The sequence below is a fragment of the Anser cygnoides genome, chromosome 17 (genome assembly GCF_040182565.1).
Source record: "Anser cygnoides isolate HZ-2024a breed goose chromosome 17, Taihu_goose_T2T_genome, whole genome shotgun sequence".
In the NCBI taxonomy this organism is placed as follows: Eukaryota; Metazoa; Chordata; class Aves; order Anseriformes; family Anatidae; genus Anser; species Anser cygnoides.
Genome location: NC_089889.1, coordinates 10448931 through 10468390, shown reverse-complemented (window position 1 = coordinate 10468390; position 19460 = coordinate 10448931). Strand labels below are relative to the sequence as shown.

At 47.9% G+C, this 19460-nt stretch overlaps 1 protein-coding gene across 9 annotated transcripts in view; it reads left to right on the top strand.

Annotated features, from left to right (window-relative positions):
- The window catches only part of GGT1 (gamma-glutamyltransferase 1), a 60020-nt gene that overhangs the window by 23297 nt on the left and 17263 nt on the right, over window positions 1-19460 (top strand). The window contains exon 1 of one of the 9 annotated variants that reach the window (XM_013173612.3): window positions 3282-3428. The exons of 3 other annotated variants lie outside the window; for them this stretch is intronic. In XM_013173612.3, coding sequence (XP_013029066.1) covers window positions 3388-3428 — 41 coding nt within the window. In that variant the 5' untranslated portion in view covers window positions 3282-3387. Of the gene's footprint in view, window positions 1-3281; window positions 3534-5096; window positions 5193-11893; window positions 12044-19004; window positions 19164-19460 lie in introns of those variants that run through there. 5 more of the 9 variants (XM_048063772.2, XM_066978656.1, XM_013173614.3 and 2 more) reach the window with 5 other exon arrangements.

The following is a 19460-nucleotide window of genomic DNA, read 5'->3' as shown; positions in this document are numbered from 1 at the left end:
AGCCGTGGAAGCACTGGGGCCGGACAGGCTCAACACAAAGGCCTTGCCCTTCCCATCCCATCCTGTCCCACTCAGGAAGCGTATCACATACCCGCAGCGTGGGGTATCTCTTCCAGCCCCACATTGGCTTTCAGAGGGAGGTGGTGGGAAGCCCCTGACTCTTCTTGCATTCTGCCCAGGCACTTCAGCCACTGCAGCAGTTCAGCCGAACTGAACTCTGGCGCTGTGGGTACTTTGCAGGTGTTTTCTGTCCTTCCCAGCTCTCTGCTTTCCCCTAAAGAATCTGCAAGACCCACAGGAAGCCCTACAGAAAGGGAAGGGAGCATCACTGGGATCAGCAGGAGGCTTTTCAAGGCAACAGCATAAGGCCCTTGTGCTTTTGATCAGCCTGTAAAGTGGGGCGGTAAAATCAAAACACGCAGAGCAAATGCAGCTAACAAAGCCAATGCCGGGAGCTGGCACCTCCAGGGGAAGCCAGGGGTCCCAGGGGGCTGCCTTGTTGTTCAGCCACCTGTCTTTGGGGCACAGCAGCAGCTCCTCACCTGCTGATGATTTTGCAAGGCTTATGGAAGGTATAGGGGAATGCCCTTGGACTTCTCCAGACATTATTATACATTATACCATTGAAGGAGCAATGCTCTCCTGATCTAAGGAGAAACAGCAGATGAGAACCCTGCATAGACTTAAACTGTGCCATAGCCATGGAGCTCTCACATTTCCAGCAGCAGAAACATCTCATCTTGGAGCACATTCCTCTGGGACCCCTTTTTTTATGTCTCATAAAAATATTTCTAAAGAGCTTTTTAAAAACCTGGCTTAAAAGGGACCTCTGCAATTTCAGGCTGTGGGCTGGAGTTACAATTCCATAAAAGAGCTAAATCATCTTAAACCCCTACAGGAGAGGCTGAAGGCAGCGCCTGGTGCTGTTAATCTTCTTTTGGCATTTGAAACTGCTAAGTGCACAGATTATATTGGGTCTAAGCATCTTAGTGCAGTGCTAAACCGCTGAGAACAACCAGAGGTCTCCAGGGGAGCATGTGGACCTGGCGCTGGAGGCCACGGTTGTGGCCAGACAGCCAGACTGTGGAGGTCTGATCCACTCCAGCACTGCACATGAAAAGGCAGGCAGCTGGCCTGAGAGGCGGCTGTGTGAGGTGCTCAGAGCTCTCACCGTCTCACTGGCTCTGGCAGAGTGAAGCGAGTCCAGCCATGAGGATGGCACGTAAGACGTCCTCCTGCTCAGCAGAACGATACCTCTGATTCTCCTTTCAGATTCTCCAACAGCCTCTGTAATTTGGAGAAAGATCTGATCTGTAGAGTCCCCATTAGACTGACAGGGTTGGAAATTCAGGCTTGCCTGTGAGTGTTGTGTGTGTGAAACAAGCCCCAGGCTCTGGCTGAGCTCAGTGCCTTGTATCGGAGGCTGAAAATCAGAGACTCGGTGGGAGCAAGCACAGAATGGGCTGAGGGAGCATGAGAGAGCAGACACCCCACTCGTGTGCTTGCTTCTGTTGGGGCAAAACTCCCTCTGCCCTCACTGGGAGCAGGGGAAGGCACTGAGAAGGAAATTCCTCTCTGTGGGGTCTCTGGTACAAACCCGCAGTATCACCAAGCCCACCCAAGAGCAGGGCTGGGGACAACAATCCTGTGGGACAGGACCAGGGTGCTCAGCCATTGGGTGCGTATGATGAGAGGCAGTGCGTAACAGTGCCAGCAGCCACGTGTCCTCGCGGCACAGAGCGCTGGATCTCAGCTGGTGCCACACAGAAACCACCTGTGGGAAGGAACTGGAGGCTGAGCAGTGCTTGGCACCAAGGCAAGCACCTGTGAGCTTTCTCTCCTGTGTAAGGTTGTCTTTAAAAACTTGTTTGCAGATCATGGCAGGCCTGGAAAAGTGACCACCTGTTCCTATTTCTTCCCAGCTTAACTAGTTTTTCTCCCTCTATATCCTGATGTAAAAAGACATCTCAGATTAAAAAAATAATAATAATAATAACCTAAGTACTTAAAGAGTAGTAGGGGAGTACAAGAAGGCTGCTGCATTGCCTCTCCAGCACTGCTCCCTCCAGCAAACAGGCGTTTCCTAGGAACCTTACCTGGGTCGGTAATACCTGGCACCGCTGGGTTGCTTAGCACAGGGGTTCTTTCAGGCTTTGCCAGCTTCAGGTTTGGTTTGGAAAACAACCGCCTGTGCCACTTCTGTCTCGTGCACGAAGCTTGCTGCTCCCTCAGTGCCATCCTTGCAGAGGCTTTCCCTCCTGTGGTGCTACAGATGGAGCCTCTCCAGACAGGCTGTCAGAGTCTATCATCTTCACCAGATGCACTAACTGTGTTAACCTTTGAAGTGAAGTGAATTTCTGTTGTCAGAACAGCAGAGGCCAGCACACAACCTTCCACCTTCCCCTCCTTGTTTTCTCACCGTAAAAAATGCTTTGGCCTTTCCTGTGCTTATCGCAGCACTTTTGTGTGGCTTAGCCCATGTTTGCCTCAGTGCATCAGGCCACACAGTTCACTTGTAAGGAATTTCATCCACGCCTTAAAGGAATCGAGGTAGGTAAGGTTGGGAAGGCTCCTGGACAAAGGTCCTGCCTCGGTGATCACAGGCATCGGTGCCAAAAGGGATGGATACCAGAGGGAAAAGAGTGAGCTGCTTTGGAGGAGCTACCTTGTGAAATACGCTTGTAAGAGCAGTGACCCAGGGCCTCCCTCCTTTACATAGGGCAAAGGAGGGCACTGGGGTGCTGGCCTTGTGCCCAGAGGGACTGCTGATGGGGCTCCTGGCCCCTGACATCCCTCCCTGTGCTCCTTGGTGCTGTGTTGTGGTTGTCATCCTGTAGGGTGGTGCCCAAGGTGCAGTCTGACAGTGGAACAGGACAGTCGATCCCTGTGGACAGTTTCCCCTCTCTTTTTGATGCAATTCGAGCCAAATACGGGGCTGCTCCACGAACAAGATCTTTGTGTGCCCGAAGCAGGGAGCCTGTTGTGATGTGCAGGAGCACAGCCACAGGGCACAGCCCTTGCAGGACCCTCCAGCTTCGGCACAGGACGGCCGACCCTTTGGCTGGACGCGACGGGATGCTGAGGGGACGCAGCAGGGCAGTGCCGCACAGAGGGGATGCCCTGGGGGGTGCCACTGCCAGCACCCCCCGTGGCAGCTGCCTCCTCAGGACAACCAGCGGGCCCCCGCGTCTGGAAAGCCACGGATCTGACCGGAGGCTGGCTACCTTGAAATTCCCTCCCGTCTGTGCCATCTAGTGCCCAGCACAAGAACTGGGACTGCCCCAGCCTCTCCCCCGCAGGGGGACAGCCCTGCTCTCTGGAGGAGAGGCTCTCCTCTCCCCTGGGCCAGGCTCCAGGCCCTGGGGGGGCGCTGGGAGGCCCCCTGAGATGCCGGCACCGCCTGCTTGGAAAATCCCGCTTGGCTCCAGGTAGGATCGCAGCGCGCAGGTGTGTCTGTAGGGTGGATGGAGCGGGGAGCAGTGACTCTCTGTGGAGGCTGGAGGTGAGATGAGGCTGGGCGATAAGGGCTCCAGGTAGGGCGAGGAAGGCTTGAAGCTCTCGGGGATCCTGCCTTTGCTTTCCAGGCACTGCGTTCCCGTGCTCTGACGTGGCACATATGTTTTAATGGACGAAAATACAGACCTCTGTCAGAATTGGAATTCTCCTATTTGGATAGATTTCAGTGCTGTTCCAAGGGGAGCTACAGTTAGCTTTACTTAAGCGAATGCCCCAGATCACAGAACACTTGTTTTTAGATCCAAGTATAGGTTGTTGGGCATAATCTTTTTGTTATGCAATTTCTTAGGTAAGTTATTTTTCGAACGGCTTCTATAGCTGTTGCTTGGCTTGCCAGCTTTGATTCTTAACTCCGACTCTGTCCTCTTTATCCTTTTTAAAGAAATACTACTCCTTCTTGCAGACCCAGATTCATTTATAAGCTCTAAATAAGAGGGGGTGAATCAGGAGCTGACAAAATCTTGCTTTCTTCTTGCTGCATTTTTTCCACAAATCTGTATTAGGGATTTAGTGGTGGTGAAAAGAGCTGTTAGCTCAAATCCATCAATATTGGTTTATCACAGCCAGGCATTATTACACATTTCTCTGTGCTGAATGTTGTTTGCCCTTATTTGCACTGTTTCACAGACATTTTCAAGTTTTCCACAAGCTCCTCGAAAATTTCCTGATGCCCTTTGCTAGCACCGTATATTATCTTGTGCCATTTCATTACCGGGCCACAATTAAATACATTTGGATACCTCTAGCATCCATAGGGCACCCCACTCTAAGCTTTTTCCACGTGAAGATTTGATTATTCATTCTTCATGTGTAATTTGTGTTGGATGAAAAAAAAATATTTGGTCTCTGCTTCCCCGAACCTCTTACTAGCAACTTCAGGGAGTCAGGAACAAAACTGTTTGAGGAACAGATGAATGTATCCTCGCTCTCTGGATCACATCCAGGGGTCCGTTAGCCCTGCTCCTCTTTGCTTATGAACTGCATCTGCTGCTTTGCTCGCTGTGAAGCACTGCAAGTTTGCAGGATATACTGCAGAGGCATGTCGTGCTGTTTCTGAAATGTAAATTTTCCTCTTTTTTTTTTTCCTGCTTAAGCTTGATTGCTTAGGAAGTCTTAGTAGCCTTTTTAAATATGACAAGGTAGACTTGTGCCACAGCATCTGATAGCATAACTGGCTCTAGTGATAGCTCAGTGGTTTTGGAGCCGGCATGCTCAGAGCTCTCCTGGGGCTGCTATTGATCTTGGAATGTTATTGCTTTTGAAGGGGCTGGTCTTTGAAACCAGAGCTCCAGGAAATCATTTAAGAATGTGCTTGCATCCTGCTGAGCACTGAAACTCTGGGGATTTCAGTGGGAAGGAAACCCATCCTGAAACAGATGCAGTGTTTATCTACTTTCCCTAATCAGTGCTCCATCTTCCTGGAGGTGGAATTTCTCCTCCAAAGCATCACCTGGCAGTGGGAGGCCAGTGCTGGTGTCAAGCCCCCAGTTGCCTGAAGCTTAATTGGTCCCAGCTGTGCTCTGGAGAGCTCTATTTCTGAGGTGTCTGAGCTCAGGGCAGGTGTTTTGCTGTGAGCATTGCTGGCAGGGCTGCTCACACACCTGCGGTCGCTCTTCTCCCAGGACCAAGCAGTGCAGAGGCAGGGTTGGTTCTCCAGCGAGCTCCTGACTTCACAGGTTTGTAGACTGCTGAGCTGCTGTCTCTCAGCTCTTCGGGCCTTATAGTCTCCCTAGGGATTCCCATCTTCCCCTGTGCACCTCACCCCCTAGTCTGTCGGCATGCCACAGGCTTTAAAGTGTGTGCTTGTGTGAGGGGGGAGCCAGCAGGAACACTTCCCTGCAGTTTGTCCCCAGAGCCCCTTGACTAACAGGGAAGCCTCCAGTCCCTGTTCTACATCCAAGGGAACGGAGGCTCAGATGGGCGATGTGATTTATTGCAAACATTCAGTAGTAGAAACAAAACTAAGCCCTCTTTTCTTCCCCCAAACACCGTAACCCCATGGCTTGGCCTTTCCCTTCACTCCCCCAGCCCATGCAGCAGGCTCAGTGCAGGTGCTGGGCTGTAACCTGGGCAGACTTGGTGCAGGGGCACCCGCAGCCTGGTGCTGAGGAGGTGCCTGGCCTTGTGTGTGTGCATCATCTCTCTTCGGGGTGCAGCAGTGGCAGTGTCTGTATGTCACGGGAGGGGTCGTAGCCTGGGCAGGCTGAGCCCATGGTGTGGCTGAGCCTGGATCTGGCCAGCCCAGTCTGGTTAGAGCGGTGCAGGGAAGGGGACAGCTGGGCTCCCAGCTCCCCGGACGTGCCGTCCCAGCTTTAATTACAGCGATGCTGCTGCCTGGGTGTAATTAGCAGTTGGGAAACTCTGAGTGTAATTTTAATAATCTGAGAGTAATGCGTTTTGTCCTTTCTATAAGAGACACTCTGCAAACAAAAACCATAATTAAAAAGCACACACACAGGGAAAACGATGACTGTGCAGTGGGTGCGTTACTGATGCACAAGCAGCGCATCCAGCAAGTGGCCTGACCTGGCACAGGAGCTTCTTTTGCGGCAATCTTCATGATAGGGCTCCCAGGGGACCAATGTGTAAAAACAGCAGGATTTGACTCAGTTGCGGGTTTTACAAAAGGCTCTTCCCAGTCTCCGCGGCTCCCCTTTGATATGATTTTGTTCCTTGATAAGGATGAGTCTCCTGAGTGTCATCCTCCCCGTTGCTTTTCGCTCCTGTCCCCATTGTGTTTCCGTGCTCTCCCCAGCAAGCCCAAATTAGCTCGAGGCTGGTGGGATCTGTGTGCTGCAGGCCTGCAACGCAAGGGGGAAGCAGGAAGCCCTTTCAAGAGCAGCCAGCATTTCTGGTAGCCTCAGATCTGAACGGCAGGGCCAAGCCCTGGACCCTTGGACTCTGCCTCTCTTCTTTACTCCTTCCTGCTCTCTCTTAAAAAAAAAAAAAAAAGTCTCTTTCATCCAGTCTCTTGTCTCTGCACAGGCCTGCAGAGAGTTTATTTCTGGCCATGGGAGATCTCACAAGGGAGCAGCCGTGTGGGACTTTTACCCCGAGCTCCCCGTTATGCACCAGGGCTGACCTCCCTGCAGATTGTCCGTCTGCTCCAGCACTGCGAGGCCACAGCGCGGGTGAGGAGGGGGAAACTGAGGCACAACAGCATTCAGGAAATGTTTATGCCATCTTCCCAGGCATCAGAGGGCTGGAGCTGGGGATGTGCTCCCAGCATCTGGGGGATGAAGGAGGGTGGGGATATTGCTGCAGCCTGAGGGAAGCATGATGGTGATGGACTCTCCCTAGGGAGGCCGCTCACTCCCCTGAGTCTCCATTTGTGCTAAATGTCACTGGCTGCCGGGGTTCTCGTAGTTCAGGGTGTGTATGCTTGTGCTACCCTTTGTCCTGACCTGTGGGAGACACCCTCATCTTCAGGAGTGCAAAGCTAGGATGATGTCTGTGGTTTCTGACTCGTTGCCATTTCTCCCTGCCTGGGAGCAGAGGTCAGGGCCCCCAGGTTGATAAGGGGCAGCTTGCTCCCTCGTATCCCTTGGTGCTCTGCCATGCAGGTGCCACTAGCCTGCTCTGCTGGCTAATTGCAGCCCTGGCACACTGGGAAAACAAACAAAGCCTTCCGCAGAGGTCAGGTTGTGACGTGATAAAGGGACCTGTGCTTTCCACTGGCAATGGAAATGGCAGCAGATGGGAAACATTCAGCACCTGCCTCTGACACATAGAGGCTGCGGGGCGAACCCAAAGGAACCCAGCCACGTTGGATGGAGCGGGAGAACCGATGGGGCTGAGCTTACCTGCAGGCTCAGTGCTGCGTGCCCAGTCTCTGCAGCACACACCCTTCTCCCAAACCCAGGGCAAGAGGAACTGCCCTAGAGCTGCGCAGGGATGGCCTCTGCCTGCAGCCTGCCTGACTGCTACCCCATGTCTAAGGCAGGTTGCTTTGAGACAGAAACTTGTGATTTTGGTAGTTCAAAAGTGGTTTAACTCTGGTGCCCTTTACCATGCTAAAATAAACAAGCCTAAAGAAGATGAGGGGTACAGATTAACCAGACAGGCTCTTTTCTCCCATGTGGGGCTTTGGGAACTGTATTTGAAATGTAAGCCTAGTTCTCCCGGTAGCAGGTTGCCTCTCCCAGGACAGGAGATCTATCAGCGTTTGAACACCTATCCATTCCACAGCCCTATGTTATGTCCTGCCCAGAGGAGAGGATGCTGTGAGCATCCCACCTGCCAGGTTTCTGCACTCAGACAGATACAGAAGCCCTTCATGGCAGGCTCCCATCTCTGTGGTTTCATGCTGTGATTTCAGGTTCCTGCTTCTCTTTTAAGAGGAGATTCTTTGTGTCAGTCTTGTAGTTGCAAGAAAGCAATGGGAAAAGGAGTTTCTCATACTTTCCCCCCTTTTCTACATGAACTTTGTGACCACCATCCTGGGGAAGAAGGGTAACAGCCAGTGATTTCCATACATACCCTTGGACTGGTAGAAGCTGAACATAACCGAGTGCTTTGCTGAAGCACAGGCTGGGACAGGAGCCTGCCCCGTTATATGGTAGTGTCCATCCCATGTACGGGCTGTGGCATAGGGATGTTTTCACCAAGACTAGATCTGTCCTGTGTCCCTCTCAAGGTCAAAGCAGCCGGGTTGCAAATAGCCACACAAGTGAACTGTATTATCTAAACCTTAACTGGACCAACTGTGAGCCTCAAGGTATGACGAGGGGAGTGCTTGGAGCTTTCCTTTAGAAGGAAAAATCCATTTGTTTTCCAGAGACTGTCACTCTCAGAAGCAAATAGAGAGTGGGAGGTGCTGACCTGTTGGAGTAAAACAGATGTAAGTCCAGACTCTTACTTATAGCATGGGCTGTCTGGCATGATATGCATCCTTCCCGTGCAGTGCTGGATGGACCTCTACTGCTGCTGGGCACCCTCCTTGCCTGTCCGGAGTGTGAACCTGTGTTTCTGGAGTGAACCTGAGCTCCCCAGCCCTACCTAACTCATTTCTGGGCGCTCAGCTCAGAGATGGGCTGCACCGCCAGGAAAGTTGCCTTACACATTCAGTGCAGCTTAGCGCTGTATCTAAAGCCTTCTCAGGGACTCTGTGAAAATTCTTCCAGTGCAACACCTGAGGAGCTGTTAGTGGCTCTTTGCTCCTGCAGCACCCTCAGAGAAGGGCCAGGTCCCAGCACTGTGTCAGCTGAGTGGCCCCACAGTGGGGCTGGGGGCAGATGACTGGGGATAGAAGACCTGGGGCTGCCTGCACCACTTCTGGCTTCTGCTGCTTTGCCCTGTCCCTCTGTGAGATGTTTCAACCCCACCCCAGCTATGGGGCAGGAGCTACTGAGTAATGGGGTTGCAGACATGCCATACAAAGATAACCCAAGCTTGATTCTGGTATACCAGGATGTGCTGAGTTTTACGCTGAGGGGTTTCAGCTGTTGCTCTGAGAGCAGCAGAGCTGATCCTGCAGCAGAAGCTGCTGAGAAAAGGATGGGAAGTTGTGAGGCTTCCTGGGATACACGGCTGGGCACCAAGCTTGGGCAGGCTGCACACACACGTCACGGGGCTGAGCCTCGGGGCAGTGTGCTTTCATGTCCAAGGATAACGTGTGAGCCTCACGGCTCTGAGTCCCACTCTTTCTTACACAGAATGAAGAAGGGATTTGTGTGGTAGACATTGGCTCTTCCTGGGAAAAGTCCTTGTTCCTCTGGTTTTAGGGCCCGCTTGCTTTGGTTAGACTTTAACAGCAATTAATCACCCAACAACTTTCTATAGTAGCCTGCAAGTTTTCCATTAAGTAGCAAACACTTTGAACTTCTCCCTGGCTCCTGCACTGCAATCTAATCTGTTGTCGTTCTCCGCAGGGAGAAGGAGCTACCTCCACGTTTCATTTCCTGTTTACACTAGGGGAGAAAATAAAGCCATGAGAAACAGCGAAAACAACAACCCACGTAGCTCCAGGCACCGTGCTGTTAGATCACTGTCAGCTTCTGCACTTGTCACTTCCAACTGTGTCTGGATTTAATATATATATTGGAAGCCTGACAGAGAAAAGAAGTGATGTCTAGCAGCGTGCTTAAGGGAGTCTGGGGGGAAGATTCCTAGTTTCAGCTCAGACTGATCTGCTCTGAAGCCTGGGCAAGTTGCTCTGATCCTGTCTCTAAAGCGAGGGTCTGAATGCTTTTCTCACGTTAGCATGTAAGGTGCCCTGGCCCTGGCAGTAGCTTAAAAATGTTGTTAAGCGGTACAAATTTTTGTAATGACGATAATAAGAATTTGGCAGTCTGGACAGGTTGTGAAGTCTGGGGATCTTCCTGTAGGGGTGACAAGAACAGGAGCGTGTTCTTTGGTAAGCAGCTTTACATGGACTCCCCTGGCTCCTATTCCTCTGCCCGATCACTGCCTAGGACTGTTTGTCTCCACTGGCCCCTCTCCCTTTCCCATCTAGGATGACAGTCAGGGGTCTGGGGAAGCACCGTGCTGTGGAAGGCAGGGAGTGCACACCGTGGCTATCCTCATCTCTGCCTAGGTGTGGGGCTTGCTCCCCTCAAACTGAGGGAGCCCAGGTTGTACCAAACTCACTGAAAATCTGGGACCTTGCAGCTTCTTTCTCTTACCATGAGTATCAGTTGAGAAACAAGGGAAGAGGACAATATGTCTCTGTTCTTCCTCTTTGCGCTTAAAATTTCTTTAGAGCTTGCTTTGCCATCCACCTAGTGTGTTTAACCTGCCTCCAAGCTATCCCATGAAAGACAGGCACCTTGAGCAAGTGAAGAGTTTTCCCTGGAATATATGGGGTCTGTTGCACTTGTGGTTGTGCTGAAGCATGCCTGCTAGGGGTGCAACTTTCTTCTTTGGACAAGGATATCTGAATAATTCAGTGTTTGTTGTTTCTGGTTTGATCCCAGCAGCTCCAAAGCCAGGGGCCCTCCAAAGCAACAGGACAAGAGGGAGTGGTTTACTGAGATTGCAAATTACAGAAACACAGTCTTACGTATGTAAGGGAAAGTCTGTCCTAGATCTGCAAAAAAAATCATTTTGCAGCCTTCCTAGCAGTTAGAAGAGGATCTAACTCAGATATGTACCTGTTTTGGTTCCCACGACACTAACAAGTCACAAGTCTTTAAGGTCAATGAGATTCGGACCATGATTTGGCATATGGAAACATTCCTTGTACTGTTTTAAATAGTTCCCTTCCTTATGCTGGCACGGTGTTATGTGAACAGGTCAGGGGAGATCTCTGACTGAAAAATAACCTGGGAAGGGGAAAAAGTAAGGTCATTCTCCAGTCCAGTTCACCGTGCATTGCACAAGCGGCTCTGCTTGCAAGAGTCATTCCTGCATCTTCCTTCCCCACCCAAACCTAAGGACTCACCATGGAGGTTCCTGTTGGTGCGGGATTTCAATGGCATGAGCTGGGCATTTATTTGGCTGCTGTTGCACGAACCTGCAGATCCTGGTGTCGTACCTGGCAGGGGACAGTAACTCTGACTTCCCCTCTGACAGCCTGGAGAGCCTCCTGCCCTTTCCAGTTGTTTCAGCCAAGAAGACACTCACATCATCTGTTAGACGTGGCGTCCTGTTATACAGCTATGCCAGAGATACTCAACTAATAATTTATAAGCTCTCAGCTGGTCAAACACTGTCCTCGTGCATGACATGGCGTCTCACAGTCAAACAAGCCCTTCAGCGAAAGATCAACAAGACTAATGAAGGAAGTTGAAAATGAATTATTTTCCCTTTGGAGAGCAACAGTACATCCTTGAGAGAATTCCTCTCCATTCACATGCTACAAGACTTCCTCGGATGGAAAAGGGCAGGATGTACCTCTCAAGAGCTTCCCAGGTCAGTGGCCAGGACAGTGCCATTTAGGGGATGCATGTGCCTTTGTCTCCGCAGGGCTCCCTGCCCCTCTGGCCATGTGGTGGGACAGTGCTTCAGCATCAGTTCATTGTGGAGAGTGCAGGAGTGGGGCTTTCCCCAGCGAGGTGGCTATGGTGGCAATGGTGCCCTAACACAGATGGTGTCCTTGCTACCGGGTATCGTGCCATGGGAAAGGCCAGCAACTGGCAGCGTATTGTTTGAAGTATAAAGAAAAGAAATGACGCTGCCGGTACAGAATCACTCCTGGGACTACCCAACATCAAACTATTGTCCTCGTTCAAGTCTGATCCTTCCTTGCTCCCCACCCTGTATGCTGTTCCCTTTACTGTGAGAAAGCATGGTACGGAAAGTGTCTGACCACTGTCCTCAGCTTGCCATGTGAGCCAGCAATCCTTCAGGGATGGGGAGGGGGAAGGGTGGCAATGACTTTACAGCTCAAAGATACAACTTCATTACATCACCCTCCCTTTCTGACCACTCCCATATATAAAGTCTTGCTGCCACTCAGCTGTGTGACCGATCTTGCTTTTGAAATCCTTGTTTCTGGGAACCCTTGAGGAATAAGGGGCAAGAAACGTCTTTTGGTGCCGCTAGCAGAAGGTGAACTGCCTCCAGGGAGAAGAGAGCTTTCAAAGTAGTGAGTAAATAGCATGATTTTATTGTATCATCTCCATATTTTGGTTGGGTTGGTGCGTGAAATAGAGCAGTCTTTTCTTTCCCTTTATTACATGTCTTTCCAGCTCTTTAATCATTCTTTATTAACGTGTACGTGTTTCATTAGCCTTCAGGCTCAGGTTTGAGGAGCAATTGTTTCCCTTCTCCAGGAATTGCCAGGTCTTGATCTACCACGTTGAATTTGGGCTCTCTCAAGTCACCCCCATATTAATAAAGGTCAGGTCATGGGCATCAGGGTGTCTGTCCAGGCAATTTGAACAGCCACTGATCACCAGTTAGGAGAGCTGCTTAACTCTGGCTTGGCAGGGTCAGCGGTACATGAACTGATGTTTTCAAGAGGAATTGGTTTTCCTGACACAGGATGAGATTAGAGGAAGGAGCTAGGAGTCTAGTGATCTGGGATCTTAATCTGTTTTGCAAATATAATCCAATGTACAACACTGGGCAAGCTATTTAATCACTACAGGGCCCATCCAACTCATGAAGATGCCCTGTCTACAACTCAAACTAGTATGGTCTTCACTCCTAATTGAGATGAACAGGTCTGTGGAACAGTTGGTAATTAGGGTTATGAAACTGAGTCACCATTTTCTCGTGGTTTTGTATATAGTATTTGTGGCATGGCGTGGTGTGCTGAGACGGGAAGTGATGCTTTGGCTGTTTGACAGAGGAAAGACTCAAAGCTACCGGAGAGATCAGAACTATAAAAAAGGGTGGAAGGCAGATTTCCTGGGGTTCTGAAGGTGAGAAATTCTTACTTAAATTAGTGTCCTGCTGATGAGCAGTCCTCTTCACAGAAAGCTGTGTTGAAGAGACGGGCTGAAATTCATGCCTCTTTCCACACTATTCTGTGTTCCTAAGTGGTAACTTGGTCAATGCAGGCCCTGTTGGGGTAGGAGGTCAAGCACTGGTAAGTGTTTTTTACCGAGTAGCAAGGAGGAAGGCCAGGAGGCAGGTGCAGTGCTAGAAAAGCTGCAGGGACTGTGGAATGACAGTGGGGGTGTCTTCCTGAAGCAGAATGGCAGGGCAGTGCTGTGGGAGACCTCCAGCACAGGAGCAGGGAAGAGGACAGAGCTCCTGATGTGCAGAACTATCAATGGCAACTGCATTTGTGTGAGAAAGAACAGATTCTGCCTAGGAAAACAAATATTTAGACATGTGAAGGACCAGAACAGCACTCAGGAGACTGTGTGCTCATTACCAGAACAAGAGAATGGCCCTGTCCTGCACGTGCTCGGAAAGCAAAGACCTGGCTCTGGTCTTGGCTCTTTGATCTGTGACATCTGTAGTGGAAGAGGTACAACATCCCCAGCTGAAAAGCCTCTTGGTACCCAGATAGCTGAGATAGCCGTTTTGCCTGTGTGCTGAAGCCCTTCTAACGTGCCAAAGGGGGACTCTGCAGGAGCAGGGCTGTTCTCTCTGTTCCAGCACAAGGACCCAGTCCTGGGTTGCTACATGTCCCGGTTCTGCTGGGCACTCTGTGGGGATGAAAATTTGTTCAAACCAGCTCTGTGACAATCTACCTCATCTATCTGTAAAGTCTTGATTTAGCAAAAGCGAGTGAATTTAAGCAGGTATGAGGTGGTTTTTTTCAGTTTTGAATTGAGCTCTTCTCTGAGTTCTGCTGAATTCTGTGGAAATGTCTTCGGTGAATGTAGCCCTTAGTCTGTTATTTTGGAATCTGTAATTTTTCCTGTTCAGATGCCATACAGTCTGTAAGGCAACAGCACATAAAACAGACCCTCTGCAAAGGACCAAGAAAGTCTGAACTACATGTGTGATCTGAGAGCTTCACTGTGCTTGCAAAAAAAAGATTGTGAAAGAGAGGCCCAACTGCAGCAGTCAGGCTAAAGTGGAGAAATCTCTGGCCTTGAGAATGAGCATCTATTTCATTTTTTGCCCATTAGTGTTTGCCTTTCCTATTCATTTTTTATTTGACCTTTTATCTGCCTCCTTCATTCCTTCTCCCTCCATTTTTCCCTTCCACCAGTTTAGGTTTTCTTTCTTCCATGTTATTTCATCTTCTTCCCTCCTCTCTTCCTTTCCTAACCCCCTACCCTCTTTTGTTCCAGCATGGTGGGCTTGTGGTGAAGCTGTGTGGGACTGTTGCTGAGCTGATTGCCGGCTGCTGCAGGAAAAAGCAGCTGTTAGCTGCAAGGACACAGTCCCTTCGGTGGCCTGACAGAAAGGCTTTGCAAAGATGAAAGGGATTCATAAAGCTAATAAATGGTGCAGGCCTTGGAACATGCAGTTTGATGTAAAATCTGGGAGTAACAACTGAGTCTAGGTAGCAGATAATAAATGTATCAGAGAGGAAAGGTTATAAAAGAAGGATTTCCTTGAAGAGATGACGGTTGCACTTTGTGGAAGAGAAGAGCTGGAAGGCTTGCATCTATTGTCAGATAGGACTTAAAATGAGAAAAGGTTTAGTGAGCTGGTCCTTGTTACTGTTATTATGTTCAACTTGTTGGTCACGGACCAACATGACCAAACAGTAGGAAATAAGATTTAACATTATTATCAAAATCAAGAAAGTGCTCTTGCAAAATGAAATACCACACCAGTAAGCTGTTACCTCTTTCATGCTTACATCCACCATATCCGGCAGAACAAGACAACACAAGATGTAGAAATATCCTTTCAAGGAAAGTTCAGGAAATAGCTTTTTGCATTGACCCTTATAACTTAAGCCATACACTCTACACATCAATATGTCTGTCATAATGGTAACTTATACCATTGTCTAATTGTATGTTCATTTAGATTTATCTCCCTTCTACATCTGGAATATCATTAGGATGATAATGACCTTACATTAGATGATCTTTAAGGTCCCTTTCAATCCAAGCCTTTCTATGATACAAAAATCAGAACCCATCGGGATCATAACAACTTTATTAAATATGCTAGTGGCATGAATCCTTGATGTCAGAAGAGTACAGCCTCAATAGGCTTTATCAAAACTTCTACTCTAAACACATCCCAGTGTTTTTTGTCAAAGGCAAATTGCTGCTCCTTCTGCATGGCAATCAGCAGCTGCTCTGATGACCGAGAAGCCCCACCAGCTGTCACACCACAGCACATCCCGGTAACACCGCTACAGCCACCTGTGTGGGTAGAAGAATGCAGCCAGAACTGGGCCTTGTGACTGGCAAGAAGGATTTAATACCTTGCCATTTAATACCTTGCCATTTAGTAATTGTTTCCTTTGGCTTGCCTTTGCCCCAGGGACGAGGGTGCACCTACGGTTGATTATGGGAAACCAGACTTCACAAACTGAGAGCGTGTGGGTTTAGCGGGTTCCTGCTCTTTGAGCAGGTGTGTTATAGTGGAAGCAACTGGGTGCAGGGGAAGGAGGTGCTTTGGCTGAGGCCAAACCTCTGCTTCTTTAGCCTCAGGAAAGTGAACCTGAGCTCTGGAAGTGGACTGCTGTGTCCCTGCCTCTAGTCAGCTTGACCCTTTGCAGGCTGGGTAACTTTTCCAGTTCCTAAAGCGCCCTTTCTCTTCAGATTCTGTTCTAGGAATTTGTGTTCCAGGGCTTTTTCAGCACAGTGACCTCCTTTCTGCATTAGTGTTTCTTATACAGTATTTAGCTTTAATTTAATTAATTAATTAAGGTTGTAAATTATTTTATAATGAAAATTAAATATATAAATTATTATATTTATACATTTTAATTAATTAGTATTAATTAGGGCTGCCTGCTACCTGTGCAGCTGGTACTTAATTTCCACTTTTAAAGGTGGAAGAATAGAGTGAGGGGTCAGAAGGCAAACTGTTACTTAGCAGGAAGCAGCCTTGCGTGCTGTTAATATCTCTGTGTCACTGGGCACTCAAGGTACTCTCTGATGCTTACGTTTGGATAGTACTTGATTGCAATGTTGCTGTGATAGCGGAGAAAGACTTCCTCCTGAAAAAATAGCTAACCTGCAAAATGAGGATACCTCATAACAGCTCCTATTCCAATAACGCGTTAATTCAAATATCAGGAAATGGAGACCTTGAACTGTTTGTTCTGCAATAAAAAGGAGGAGTCTGAACAGGAGATGCAATTGCTTACTTCATTTGTGTTTTCAGCTGTTGCTGGTGTCACTTCATGACAGTCCTGTGGGAAAATCAGTAAGTGGTGAGGGAAGAAGCAAAAAGAGAAACTACCCAGGAGTGCCTTCATGCTGCCTGATGCTTTTTGGTATCTACAGGTTCCGTTACAAGGGCTGTGAAGGTATTGCTTCATACACTGACAGGCGCACTTCTTTAGAGGAAGAGATGGGGACTTCACTCTGCTGCTCATGTTTCAATGCAATAGTACCTGCTAATTTTTAGAGAATGTAAAAGATGACCATGTCATGAATATCAGAAGTAGGAAGAGGTGACAAGCTCTACAGAAGGTACTTTTGTCTTTTTTTTTTTTTTGTAGTGGGTTGAGGTTAACAGGGCAGCAGTGCACCTATATTAACCATGCTATTTCTGTTTGAGGTGTGTTTTTGCTGCTTGAAACCTGCAAGACTGAGTTACAGCAGGACAATCTATTCAGTTAGATTAGACTAGACAGGGATATACAGCTGTTCACAAAGCTTACATTCAATTGAAATGCTGTAGGTGTGCGTAGCAAGCTATTCACCTATCAGAACCAAAAGCACTAACTTCTTAACTTTCTCTGGCCCCATCCTCAACTCCACTTATATGTAAGTGAAAGAGTAACTTGCTGAGAAGCATCCAACTTGTTCGTGTTCTGAACTGGTAAGAACGTGCCACAGCTGAGACTGGATTGCCCTTGAAGAAGGACATAGGAATTTGGTTAATTTTGGTGGCTCATTGTTATAAAACTTGCCTTCTAGCAATAGGGGCAAAGAATACAAGTTGTAGACAAATGCGGTGACAGGGAGACACTTGTCTGACCTAGGCCAAGTTTAATTATTCCAAAGCTGCTGTACTGTTAAGCATAAAACCTTGTACCATCAGACCTGTGGAGTTAGTAAATTAGGAAAAGGGTTCAGTCCAGCAGATTGTATCTTAAATTCCCCTATAAAATATGCCTCACTTAATATTAAAGGTGTGAAAGACTAAAAGTACAATTCAGTTTGTTTGTGGTAGATAATTTTCCACACAGTCTGTTGTATTTTTTTTGTTGTTGTTGTTTGTTTTTTTAGAAGATAATTGTTTTGGAACAGCTCATGTCACAGTCTCTCCTGTAAAGCATCATGAGCCTCACATCAGCACAATAGACACAGTGAGGGCAATATGTGTTACTAGCTGAATATGGCCTGGACTCTGAATGTGTACTTCAGGCTGGCCTATAGAAACAGCAGATGCATCAAATCCTGAGCCTTCAGAATATTTCCTGTGTCAGTACCTGCTTTCCAGAAAGCTTCCATTTTTGCTTAAGATCTCTTAGACAATAGTTGAAGAGACCTGTCCTCTTGACGCAATGTCTTGAAAGGGTTTTTTGAAAGATCTCTTTGAAAGACAAGCACAGATTAACTCCTTCCCAAACACCTCAGGGCTGGAATGGTCATGTTTTGTAACTATAATTTTACCAAATGTAAATGCTAAACAGAACTCCATTTTGTTGCTATTACAGGAAAGGAGATGTAGTTTTAAGCAGAGGAGAAGTATGGCTTATGTTCCCAAAACTCTTGGAGCTAGAACAAACTTTGTTAATGATTCATTGTAGTAGAGACACCATCATTTTGACATAAGTAAAGATCCAGTATATCAAAGGTTGGAGTGGGGCAAAGGAAACAGTCAGGTTTGGAACTGAGACGTTAACCACTTGATTGATCATAGTAGATCAAAAGATAGCATCTAGCAGTGCTGACTGGCATTCAGGCAGACTTTGCTTCCTCCAGTATTTGCAGGACAGCCTGCTGGCTAAAAGTCAGGCTTAGGACATGGCTTGGATCCTTGCTGTGCCCAAGTTTCAGCCAAGCTGTGATTAGCCTGTGCTGCGTTCTGGATGGGCGTTCAACTCCTGTATTCAAAACTGGCTCTGAAGTTTCTAGCAAGCCATGCGCAGCAGCAGGGAGATAAGCTTTAGCAGTTGACTTGTTAGAATCCAAAGGCAAATCTTGCAGCTCATCACCCTGAATTTGGGTTTCACTTGGGATTTACACTACACTGCTCAATGGCAGGTGAGCTGCAACCTTTGAGCTGCAACTAGAAGCTCTACAGTGCAAACAGACACGTAGGATTATTGCTTAAAAGCTTCAGTGAGGTCTAGTGGTGGAGGGCAGGTTTCTTCATCCCTAGATACCTGCTCTGCCATCCCATTGCCAGAGGGTGCTGCTATGGGAACAGGGGTGGTAGAACAGGCATTGCATCTTCTCTTTGCAGCTGGAGCGCTAATCTGAACTAAAGCTGATGACAGTTTAAGGTAGTGTGTAGCTCTGATTGCTGAGGAACAGATACATGAGCTGATCAGGTGCCCCTACACTGCAGTGGGTCAATCCCACTTGACAAAGGATAGTCCCACCAAATGTAATCACAACGAAATCTGTCTGGGTTTAAGCTGCAAGCTACAGATGCACTTGAATTTGTGACTATGAACCACAACGGTGCCATTTGGTTGGGCAAGAGGGGCGTGAGGGTACATGACCACATAGAGATGGGAGCACTTTTGTACTTAAGGTGACTGCATACTTGTTCAGTTTCTTTAATCAGAACTTAAGAGCTAGCAATGAGGTGTGGGAATACTCACATTTGCACCATGTGGTAACTGAATCCAAGAATGAAGAATGATTCTGCTGGTGATACACAACATTTGTGAGTGCTAAAATATGCATACTGGTATGGTTTCTTGACTCTTCACCTAGTCAATGATTACTTAAGCATTCCTCTCGTACTGTGAATTCAACAGTAATGAGTTTCAATGAGTTAATCTCCATGAGCAGACCTGTACAAGTATCAAGTAGTATGATAAGCTTTGGAGAGCTTTTAAGGAAAGATAAGTGGTTACTGCTAGTGCTGCAAGAACATACTGACCCTAGAAAGGAGTTCACTGCTAGAGAAAGGATATTCAAAGGATATCAGTAAATAAAGATCTGTGTGAAAGGACAGGACGGACTTGCAAATACTCTCGAGAGGTAAGAGGGAATTAGAAATGACATGCATTAAGCCATTACCCTTGGCCTTGAAGTGCTGTGTGGGATTTCTTAGGGAACAGAACATGGAACAGTGTGATTTCATTTTTTTTAATATATCAGATGAAAATTTGTGAAAAGAGAATAGGACCTGACTACTCAGCCTGAACCAGTCCAGGTCTAATATACAGCTTCTAATTTAATGGGAAGAAGAGCATCTGAAAAGATCTTTTGCAACCGGTGAGAGAATAAAACTTTTAATAAAACATTTTAATTTTAAATTGGGGGTGAGTTTAACAG